General features: G+C 33.2%; 2 protein-coding genes and 1 non-coding gene across 5 annotated transcripts; 1 reads left to right on the top strand and 2 right to left on the bottom strand.

The window, feature by feature from the left end:
- The first annotated feature begins 52 nt into the window (after positions 1 to 52).
- LOC106117025 (peptidyl-prolyl cis-trans isomerase NIMA-interacting 4) lies at positions 53 to 1,145 on the top strand. Of its 2 annotated transcripts, none has more exons than XR_001227851.1 (3): positions 53 to 243; positions 346 to 834; positions 935 to 1,145. XR_001227851.1 is itself a non-coding variant. In NM_001312439.1 (3 exon segments), coding segments are annotated over 3 exon segments (327 nt in total). In that variant the 5' UTR covers positions 215 to 234; the 3' UTR covers positions 666 to 1,098.
- Positions 1,146 to 1,315: 170 nt separating this feature from the next.
- On the bottom strand, positions 1,316 to 8,903 carry CTL16 (C-type lectin 16). 2 transcript variants are annotated; one of them, XM_013311064.1, is made up of 5 exons: positions 8,807 to 8,903; positions 7,656 to 7,791; positions 4,579 to 4,739; positions 2,902 to 3,090; positions 1,316 to 1,820 (listed from the first exon to the last, which is right to left on the bottom strand). In XM_013311064.1, exons 2-5 carry the CDS (start codon positions 7,786 to 7,788, stop codon positions 1,647 to 1,649), a joined length of 657 nt encoding a protein of 218 aa, XP_013166518.1. In that variant the 5' UTR covers positions 7,789 to 7,791; positions 8,807 to 8,903; the 3' UTR covers positions 1,316 to 1,646.
- On the bottom strand, positions 5,036 to 5,108 carry TRNAK-UUU (transfer RNA lysine (anticodon UUU)). The gene has a single exon. It is a non-coding gene; the product is annotated as a tRNA-Lys (tRNA).
- Positions 8,904 to 11,942: the final 3,039 nt, after the last annotated feature.

Here is an 11,942-nt window from a genome sequence, read left to right as displayed (position 1 = left end):
TAATTTAAATCTGCAATATTTATGACCTGTTGAATGTCATTTGTTGCCAGTAGCTGTCAACTGTCAATAAAATAATGCTGATATGTTATCAAACATTGGATGCGTTAAATAGATTTTTCGAAATAAATTAATTAAGATTTTATTTAATCCCATCTAAAATGCCGCCTAAAAAGCAACCGGAAAAACAAGCTAAGGCGGGAGGAGGTAAATCCAGTGGTGGGAAATCCGGCGGCGATGCAAAAGGTTAGGTTAGAATTCAACGTGAAACAAATAAATACTAATTTTGCTACCTAATATTCTATGGTAGTCATTCAAACAATTGAAGCATCTGATTTTAAATTTTAGAATCTGCTGCGAAAGAAAAAAAAGGTGGGACAGCTGTCAAAGTACGTCATATTTTATGTGAAAAACAATCTAAATGTTTGGAAGCACTAGAAAAATTAAAAGCTGGCCAAAAGTTTCCAGATGTAGCGGCAGCATACAGTGAAGACAAAGCCAGACAAGGCGGAGATTTGGGTTGGATGACCCGTGGGTCTATGGTTGGCCCTTTCCAGGATGCAGCATTTGCTCTTCCTATATCATCAGTCACCAACCCTATATACACGGATCCACCCATTAAAACGAAGTTCGGCTATCATATTATCATGGTTGAAGGGAAAAAATGACAGACATGGTGTTTGAGTTTGAGTATTTCTGGGCTATTCTCTTATTATTTGTCATGGAAAGAATTTGTTGCCTCCAAGAACAATTTGATAAAGATTACATGTTGTTGCCTGATCCACCAAGTTCTAGCATGTCTATTATATCTGATATAGATGCTTTTGCAAACCGAGAGTGAGTATAATTCCTATATGTTAATTTAATTATACAATTATAGGATTAGGCATAAGATACTCGAGAGATAATACCTAACTACTGGATTTAATTGTTACAGTTTAAGTCTGAAGTTAAGTTTTCTTCGATTGTGCCGTATGATGCATATAACAATAATATTAACTGTTATTTTCTTCTGCAACATGTGTCTATGGTTTGTAATGAGTAAGAAAATTGGGCCCAGATCTTTTGAATATCGGTTTAGATTTACCTTACCAGCTTAATGTAAATTCTTATATATAAATTGTTATCCGTAAATAAAACAATGGTTTATAAACACTTTTTTTTCTAGTCCCAATTGATTTCAGAAACCTGAATCCCATTTCACTTTTATAATGATAAAAATTAGGTAAAAATGATCAAATCTTTTGTGATAAGAGTAATTACAAAATATGAATGTTGGATTGGATATATGGATGAAAGTTATAATAAAAAAACAATATACTTTTAGCAGTCTTTATTAAAAGATTATAAATACTTAAAATAACACAAATTTTCTTGTAATTATGGACTGCATTCAAAGTTTTACAATACTGTAATAAATATAATATGTAATGAGGTAAAACTTAAGACTAAACATGAAAGTGTAGAAAATAGTTTCTATTACACAGAGACAGTGTTTACCAATTTGCTAATGTTTGTAACCAATTTGCATATGTCCAGTTTATTTCTCTGCGGTAAAATTTCTTTTACATGTTTTTGGTTTAAACCGAATACAAAGTATATACTTTGTGAATCGATTTTATGTACTTATGTTATTTATTTTTAAATAATTACACTCGTAAATTGGGGTTCGTGTATCTGACGTATTTGAGGAGAGCGTCGTTTTCCTCGCACACGAAAGGTTTGCGGTGATGGCAGGCTACGTCGTGCCAATGTACACCGTCGTTGTAGAAGTTGTTCAGGATAGCCACACAGTGCTCCGCAGCGCCGCCTTGGTGAAGTTCCTGTAGCAAAAGTAAATAAGTGGGTTTTTGCAATCAACATGAAAATACATATATGCAGTCGAATTGGGATAATCGAGAGTCATTGACAGGTCCCGACGGATGCTTCGCAAGCGAGAAACACGGGTTAGAGAGAAACTGTAAGTAAGAAAAATGTCGCGATTCTTTGGACTCTCGTTATGCCAGTTTCGACTGTATATTTGCAAAAATGGATGAATAAACATGGGTACAAATGAGTACATTTTTATGAGAAGTGTAAAATGTGGCGATGGCGATACAGTCTGACGTCTTTATTTAAGTTAAAATGTATTAGTTTATAATGTTTTGTAGGTTTATTATGTTTTCTTTGCATGGCTTTAGCAAATTAAAAACATATTTTCGCGTTATTATGTTTAGTGTCGTCATTGCATAAGTAATTACACAATGTGTCAAACATTGATGACTATTGAGTGGCTACAGGCGGATGTAGGAGATGTGCGACGTGGATTACGTATGTGGGCGAAAGTGAGACGCAAACAGTATTCAACGTTGACGGCATACAGATAAGCTTTTGTCGCGCGATAGAAAGCGTATGTACCATGCGGGTATGCCCTTCGGCGAATATTTCGCAGCCCCATAAATATTTACAACGCTTTCGTTTTCATTGCGTGACATCCGCTGCGACGCTACGCCGTTGCGGTGAACGTTTTACGGTAAGTATTACTTAACGGTTCGCGGAATTGAGTCATACGTTGACGCGGATGGGTTACGTAAAGTTATGACTACGTTATTGTATTCCCGTTACATCATTACTTTCCTTATATTCTTTGAATAAGCTAGCAAGGGACCGGTAGGTATTTGTTAACAGTTTAACATTCCGGATTTAAATACAGAAGATCAGAAGTTAGTTATATTAGAACAAGAGTACGCATATCAAGAAGATAGCTAATTTAATTTGCATAAACGAAAGTGCGTGACATATTATTTCCGTCAACATACAAATTTCGTATATTCAGTATTTTTATTTGTTCAGTAGTAGCTAAATTGCAAAAATAATCCATAGTAATTGAATTAATAATTTGTAATTTTTTGGATGTTTCCTTACCCGATTATCAGGTTGCGGTTTGCCGATGCCGCCGCCTTCGGACCAGTCGTTCTGTTGTCTGTTGGTGGTGGGCGGCAACTTCTGCAGCTCAGCGGTCCAGAACCAGCCGTTGATCTCATTGGGTAGCAGGTCAGGTCGGTTGCAGCCCTTGAAATCGCACAGGCGGCCCGACGTCCAGATGTATTTCACCTGCAAAATAAAATGTTTCTGTTATGTTTGCTAAGGAAACTGCACGTACGAAAAAATAGTAACTAAGGGTCATCCTTAATGTAGTTTTAATAATAAATTATTCTCGAAATGCTAGAACTATGAATAAAGTTATTTTTATCTCATAAATCTTTGGTTGATGTCTATTCTTGTTTTATAATTTTTAAACGTGGTGTAATGAGTTTTAGTTTATCATGAGCAAAAACTGGTTGCGCTGCAGTGTAAATGGCATCATGAACATGGAAACCAGATGCAACTATTTCTGTTATGTAATTAACTAGCGCCATAATCTAGTTCCTTCATCAGCAAAAAAGGTGACCAACATTTCTGTTGTATGTTATACAATTTTTTTCAAATTTTTTTTTCTCGACTAAATTAAATTGACGAATCATGGATTTTTTATTTCCCAAATAGAATTTATTTATTTTATTATACATCCTTATTTCTATAATTACATATAGTCTTAAATCTTTGGTTTTTTTCAAAATATTTGTTAATTTAATGTTATCTTGTCTACTTTCTTATCTTTTCAAGTCTGCAGAAACAAAAATAATACGAAAGTTATTTTTATTTGGCATCAAACTTGGACTCTCGGGTAGGCTAATCACAATGCTACATGTTAGATTAATATCGCAAATCGACATGACATTAAAAAAGATGAAACACTTTGCGAGAAAAACGGTTTCCCACGAAACAAGAGGCCATTCTGTCGATAACAAACAGTGAAATCTGAAAAGGGAAAATATTTAAAAACCATCTTGTGTCACCGGAGCCGTGCGATATTATTACAATCGAGAGTTCTCTTCGTTTTCAAATGAGCTAAAGCGCTATTGATTTATCCAAAACAAAACTGTTTAAATTCGATACGGTACGATGGTAAGAAATTTTGTACACTTTCTATTGCTTGTTTGTTTTCTATTGCTTTGGAAATACTTCGTTTTCACGTCACGGTCAGGATGTGCGGCGGTGAGTGGTGCTGGTGAACTCGTGACACGACCACACGTGAGTGTTTTCCTAATTTTTGACGCGCTGTAGTCAAGCGGGTCAAGGCTGGAAATTCATTGTCGCTAATGCTACGCGTTTATCTCTCGATTATCCCTAAATACATGTAAATGGATGGAACAATCGTGGAAACTGTGGAGTAAATCGATTACGCCTTGGACGACGGACGCGTGCTCCAAATGTATAAACTACGCTTTATGCTACTTCTTGAAAAATAACTAAGGAAAAGCATACATACAGTTAAACCCAATCATTTGTTTTTACTTGAATCACAATATTTTTTTTTCGAAATAAATTCAACAGGCCTATTATTCGTAAAGTGAAATTGTATAATATTATAGATATTGCTAAAAAAATTACATATTGCAAATCTTGCTAGGACAGACTAACGGAAATTTGGTACACGAATACTACTAAAGGCTGACATAATAATTGTTGGACTTAAAATACAGGAGATTTGAAACCTACCTTGTCTTGAATGATGCGCGCTTTCACCCACTCGTTCTCGTCGCTGGTCTCCAAGGAGACGAGGTCCATGCAGCGTTGCCGGCAGTAGTTCCTTGCACTCAGCCAGTCCTCTTCCACACCACGCAGAGCGGGGTCGCGCCACGAGAAGAAATAACCCTTATCTACAAAATCAAAAAGTATTAAACATGAATTCCTTGACCCTCTTTAGGATTGGTTTTGACAGTGTGAAAACTAGAAACCATAAAACAATTTGTAAACGTTACTCATAATGCATTTCATAGTCAAAGAATTTACACTAAAATATGTTTCAACGTAATTGATTGTTCTATCCAAAACATTAAAAAATCTATTGATAAAATAATTATAAACTCCTTTATCTTTTTACATAATTTACACAAAGGTTGCGTAAACTTATCTAAATATGAATTGAAATTAACTTAAAATCAAGAAAAAGAGTCGCCCGAACAGGGACTTGAACCCTGGACCCTTGGATTAAAAGTCCAATGCTCTACCGACTGAGCTATCCGGGCCGTACAATACATTCTAGATATTCTCATCAAGTTGTTAACCGGCGTTTTAAAAGGTCATATCCTTGATAGTAACAATAATATACTTAGTAAGTAAGAATAAGAATATTATGCGAGAAGATGTTTTTATTATGTTTTTGTCGATCATTTGATGTTTTTCATTACGCAACACAACGGAATAATTAAATTGTATTGTTATGTAATAGTTATTTATATGATATTTAAGTTATTATATTGTATCGTAGTAAGGACTCACGACTGTGTTATCATAGAGTGGACAGAGATAAAAGAAAAGATAAATTAGAAAAATATCTTTTAGTTACGAGTTATGACAAAGCTTTTTTAACTAAAGAAAGGTACTTTAAGTACAATGTTATCAAGTTGTAGAATTACTCAAATTCCATGTCAGAAACAGGTTACGTTATCTGACATCCGGGATTGATATCGAGATAACTTGGAGCACGTCGTTTCACGAAAGCTTAAGTTGCAAGTAACCTTTTCTGCGTATAAATTGAGAAGTACGATAAAATGTTTGTAATATCTGTAAAGTTTTGACAATAATGATCGAGTATAAGTCACTTGTTGTTTTTTTTAAGTAGTAGGCATTTAAAATATTGAACTTATTCCATTTCCATTACGTACGCAAATAGATTGAACTTGAACCCACTGTATCATCGAAAACATGCTGTTTAATGTTAATAATATGCGTTTATGTCTTTTAATCCAGACAGACATTACAAAAGCAAGATGGTAGGTTAATTTCTAATTAAATAAGATATGTCAACTAAGCATAATGTATACTATTGTCATGGCAATTATTTTTTGATGTATAGTATTAGCTGTCGCCTGCGACTCCGCCCGCGCGGAATTGAATAAAAATGTAATTAGTAGCCTGTGTCCTTCCAGGCTACATTCTACTTCTATGCCAAATTTCAGCGTGATCCATACACTTGAGATATCTTCAAACAAACATCCAACCAATTCGCATTTATAATATTAAGTAAGATATAAACTCGGATATTTTAGGTTAGGTTAGTGTCATATTTATCAATCAGTATTAACTTTCCAACAATAGTAGGCATTGTCAGTAAAGACGTTTTAAAATTTCTATAGTCGTCTCAACTTTCTCAATTGTAGTCAATCCGGTTCTAAGAGACAATGTTTCGGGATTCATTTTTAACGCCGATTAATATGGCTTAGTATTTTTATCACGAGGGTAATTATAACTTCCTTCGATACAAAGCATCAATATATTAACCATAAAATTTACATTTTATGCGAAAATTCTGGAATTATGAAATGATTCCGGTAAATCACTTTTTCTCATGTGTATGTATAACACTAGCAATTTGTAATATACAATATCCAATAATTATTACGAAATCTATATATATAAAAGAAAGTCGTGTTAATAACTCAAGAACGGCTTTACCGATATTTTGAAAATTGGTGAGGAGGTAGATAAGAGCCAGGAGACGGACATAGTATGCTATTTATTATTTTTCTTTTTCGAATTTATGCCTTGAAGAGCTGCTTTTTGATGAGTGATGAGCTGATGTGATGTGGATGGATGGATGGGTGTTTGAAGATATCTTTGTAACGGCTGAATGGATGTCGATTAAATTTGGCATACGCATAGAAAGTAGTCTTTAAAAACACATAGGCTACACGTATTATGTTTTTTTTATACATCCACGCGGTCGGAGTCGCGGGCGAGAGCTAGTAAGTGATAAAAATGAAATTTTCTAACGGAAGACATGTCTTTGCCGTTCCTCTTTTTACATAATTTAAGTGTTCCATGAATAATTATTCATGATGATAATTAAAATCGCTAAATTAGATAAAAACGAATAAACATCCATTTTTATATCAAATGTATGCCAACATGTAAATTTAGAAGGATTGTAAAACAAATAAGAATGTTTTAAATATTTTTTTTAAGCTTACGTGTATTAAAAAAAATTGTGTCAAAACTTGTATTCTCTATTTTTGTTTATTAAAATACGCTTTAAAAATTTCTTAAGAAAAAATTAATTTAGCTTAAAGTTTATCGAACACGGGAAATTCCCAGTTTTAAATCGAGACATATTTTATGATCATTTAAATGTTTTAGTCAACTTATGTTACATTTTAAACACTTTTTTTCACGCGATCTTGGAATAAATTGGCAGTATATCTGACAAATAGAACATTATAATGTGTTTCGTATAGTATTATTGAAGATGACCAAGAATGTCAGTTGATAAATAATTTGTCCGCGAAGTGAGGATGCTTAAGTTTTCTAGTCTAGAACTACTTTATGATAAGTCTTAATCACAATAGAATGAACATACGTAAACTGGCACCAGCAGCTTGTTCCAATTCTTTGCTGTACACAATAAAAAGCAAACAATACAAATAAAATTAAAAAAAAAACAATTACTGTCGGGAGTATATATAGTTATTAAAAATGACTAGGGATTATTCAACTACGCTGGCCTAATTCGGGGTTACACCATGGGATAGATTCGTGCTCCTCGGTCGGGACGTGCTGATGAGAATGGTACTTACTGTCGGCATATCTTTCGTGTATGACTCTGTTGACGCAATGTGAGGGTATTGGGGGCTCGAGGATGCGTCCGTTGGGGAATTGCGCGTGCGCCGCCGCCACCACTGCCAACAATAGTATCCATCTCGCCGTCATCGTCTGTCAAGGGAGAAACATTCTAAATATAGATCAGAAAAAAAAGGGTTCTGTGCGATGATCCGTCCGAAAAGGTTATTTTTTTGAAACTAAACAAAAATATAAAATATTACGAGTAAAAAATATTTAAGCTTATTAATTATTTAAATTATAAAATATTTCTTATATTATATTATGTTTCCGTATTTTATTTTACTTTATCTCATTCGTTTAAAGTCAACTTTGAACATATTAAAAGCATCTAAAATTTATCGTTGTTTTTAAAGATTTCGCAATAAAGCTGCGTGATATTCATAAATACAATATAACCGGATAGTTTCTTTGATTTATAATTTTACTCGAATAACAACAGTTAGGGTCGAAGAACTGAATATTAGTATGTATATTATTTAACTAAAAATGAAACAGATTACCATTTGTCGTAAAAATTATAAAATTAAAATACCTAAAGCCTTAAGTAATATAAACTCATTAATTTTCTTGTATGCATGTTGTCTTGTATGTATCAATAGCACATCCGCATTTCAGAAGCTACAAAATAATAATTGTTTTCAAAAGGTCAAAGAGTAAACTCGTTTAATTAATTTCAAATATTAAAGTCTAGATTTTTGATAATATTAAATAACCGAGACTTAATAAAATATTAGTAGAATATAAGGTCAATTATTTCTACTAAAAAATAAGTATAATTATTGTGGCTGTACGGCAAAGTTGTTTACAAACAAATTTTCTTTAACTGCACCACATGCATTGCGCAAGCTGAGGCAAAGGTACCGGGATTATAAGACCGGTCCTGGATTGAGTAGAAAGTGACCTTGGCCCTTTGACTAAGTGGTTCATTCCACCCATGACTTCAGTCCTTAATAAACCTATATAAATTTAATTTCTTTACACTATTAAAAAAACTACACTCAAATTACGAAGTTAACACTCACAAAATATTATTTTTTTGAAAAAAAAAATTCTATTATACAATACTGGCTGGTTATAAAAATGTGACAGAGGAGGTTTTACTTACGTATGCGTCTGTCTTCCGAATCGGTCACAAACTGATGCGCCGTCGCCGCGCATTCGTTTTATATAGAGGAAGCAAGCACGCACCATCCAACCCTCGCGGTCTCAGGGTGGTTCTAACAGATAATTGAGTACGAAATTTTGCTGACTAATACCTGGCGTTGTAATGTATGTTTCACTTTTTTTTTCCTTAAGGCTGCGGACATGGATAATTTAGAAATATAACCAGTATCACCAGTACCAATCAGCAATTGTTGTCATTGCAGATCGAAAAAACAAAAACATATTTATAAAGATCGACAATGTAATTTAGAAATTTTCGCCAGTGGTTAATACACTGGTTAACATCTCAGACGACTTCAATTTCTTCACACTTAATTCTTATAAACTTAAGTAAGACCTTAGGAATCGTATTTTATATTTTGGATAAAATCCTGGTGACGAAACGGACTAATTGTACTCTATGCCAAATTGATAGCCGTTGTTCCTAACTTCAATACATATTGTGCAAAAACGCTGAGCTTGTTTACTTATCGTACTAATGTATCGCAACGAATAAATATTATTAGATCCTTGATATATGAAAAATTCCCTATTAGAATTCTAGAACATTCTGTTGGCAGAGCGTTGACAGTATACGTGTTGGCATTGCTAATCGCGGCTTTCTTTGGTACGCTAGCGCACGTTGCTTCGCTCGGGTCTCGGCGATTCGGCCTGAAAGTATTAAATGGTTATTTTATACGACTACGTTGTTCTAAAAACTGGAAAAACCTAAAAAGTACGGTACTTTCCATAGGATTTATCTATTTATTATTTAGGAGTCAATCGGTGATTAGCTAAGATTTTGTAATTAATTTTACTCATCAAGCAAACTTGACAGTTTTATGTAAACAACGCGTGCTTTTTATTTTTAATATATTTGCAATGTGCATAAATATTCTGGACTCTGGACATTTAGGTAGTTTTTTTACAGGTAATAAAAATGTACGACAAACTTTCGCTGTATAAATTATCATTATTTATTCATTGTCTCCTATTTCTAAGGTATATATTTTGGAGTAAATTTTTACTAATCACCAAGTGAAGCAATGTTATACATAAATTTGTTAAATTACCAACATTAAAAACTAAGCAACATTTAGCAGACATTATCCTTGGCCGTAAGACATAAGATCTTAGTTCAAAAAAATAATTTAAAATGTAATTATAGCAATGAGATATCTCATCTTTAATCCATATCGAAATATCCGTTTTATTCTTTAAGTATCTTTTCTTCACTAAACTTTATAAGCAAACCTTGGCCGAATTTAACCAACTGAATTAAAAAAGACTATCTAAATAAATTTAAATTCACTCCTAGATAAGTTTTTTTTTTAATGATAGCCAGATAGCTATAGCATTTTTTGTGTTATAGTTGTAAATATTTTTACATTTTCGGTTTTATAGTATTGAAGAAAAGAAAAAAGATTTATTGGCTCATTAATAAATGACCACCGAACAGTTGTAATCATTTATCACCATCCTGTATATTTCGGTGAAATTATATTCGTGACCAAATGAATCATTACACATAATGGACACTTTGTACCTTGTTCGTATTCATGCATACCTTACAACAACTTTCTCTAATTCCCCTTGTTGGCAATAATAATCCAAGTTGGCAAGTATTATTAGTATCGTCCGCAATAAGCCCTTGGTAGGCAAGAGCTTGTTGAATATTCGAATAATTTTACTCATTCAATCCACAATCTTCTCCGGAGTAGAGCCGGTTCATCACTTTCTTTGTTTAGTCTATTTACTTAAAAGCTGCCACTTCTCTATGGTTCCATCCGTGAGTTTTCATTCCCGAAACCCATATTGTTGCAAAGAGTTTCGGTATGAGTGTACCGGCCGTGGAAACCCACGGTATTTGTGTTGAATTTGTTAGACTAATCGTCTGTTTGAAGATGGTTTAAATTGGAAAAATTGTGTTGACTGATCGATTAATTTATCAGCGATAATCGTTTTAAAAAAAAACTTCTAGTTTAATTATCCTGTTTCTTTAACCTTGATTCATTTACTTTTCGTATTAAATGAGATGGTTAATCGATGTACTATGTAATATGCTTAGTATATTGACTTAGGTGTGTGATGTTTTGGTTGTTTGTGTTTGTTTATCTCGTCTCGACATCACGCGTTCCTGGCATTCGTATGTTTACGCTTAATAAATAAATTCTTAGCACAATACAAAACGCGTCCTGGCGGTTATCATTAATAAACTTAAAAAGTGAATTACATTTTTGTGTTTGTTGAAATAATGCATAGGACATATAGAAAAGGGGTATTTTCTTTTCCTATACTTTCTCTCTCCCGCCAAAATCACCAATTAAGAAGAGAAGGTAATCTCAGAAACTAGTCTAGTAAAAATAAAATCTATCTAACTCATGTTACCTTTGTTTTAAAGAAGTATTGTAATTTTTGTAATTATCAGTAGAATCTCTGATGTAACCTGATGATTCAGTGTCTGTGGGCGTGAGATATGCGAGTTTTTAAAAACAGTAAAACGAAGTACCGTTAGACACAACAGGATGTAAACTTTAGCTTAAAATTATATTTGTAGTCACAATTTGAAATGTACGTGTATTATAAATGTAGTTAAAATATATCTTTCTTGTATTTATTTTAAAATTCAGTTAAGTCACTTAACACAGTTATAAAGCAAGGAATTCTGAGAAGATAAGATTGCTTGATTTAAAAAGTATCAAAGTCGAATTAATTCTTCATAGCTAGGATTACCAGCTCACTCTAATGCTGTTTGTAACAGGCACAGATCCAGCTTTGAAAAAGGGATGTAGGCATCCGCTTTTTTTTGGTGGATAACAAAAAAGATACAATATTGTTACAAGGGAAGAAACAAATCGACTTGTAAAATCTAAATTGAATCGAACCCCTTGAGATATAATATGCAAGGCATATTCTCAAATTGCTTAATAATATTGTTTTAGGACCCTACAGAATCGGTTATACTTTTTGTTTTAAATAATAAAACAATAAAAATATCTTTGTTATAATATTTTTTGGTACCAATGGCATGGAAACATCTTATCTTTGGAAAATTAAAAATATAGTTGTCACTGTCACACTTATTTGTCATTGTCACA

This window comes from Papilio xuthus, unplaced genomic scaffold, assembly GCF_000836235.2.
Source record: "Papilio xuthus unplaced genomic scaffold, Pxut_1.1 DF827680.1, whole genome shotgun sequence".
Taxonomy (NCBI): domain Eukaryota; kingdom Metazoa; phylum Arthropoda; class Insecta; order Lepidoptera; family Papilionidae; genus Papilio; species Papilio xuthus.
This window is presented reverse-complemented; position numbering and strand designations above follow the sequence as displayed.

Coding starts and splice junctions, on each gene's coding strand:
- CTL16 (XM_013311064.1), bottom strand. CDS start 7,788: ATGACGGCGAGATGGATACTATTGTTGGCAGTGGTGGCGGCGGCGCAC. Junction 4,740..7,655: donor ACACGAAAGATATGCCGACA/GTAAGTACCATT, acceptor TTGATTTTGTAG/ATAAGGGTTATTTCTTCTCG. Junction 3,091..4,578: donor CGCGCATCATTCAAGACAAG/GTAGGTTTCAAA, acceptor TTTATTTTGCAG/GTGAAATACATCTGGACGTC.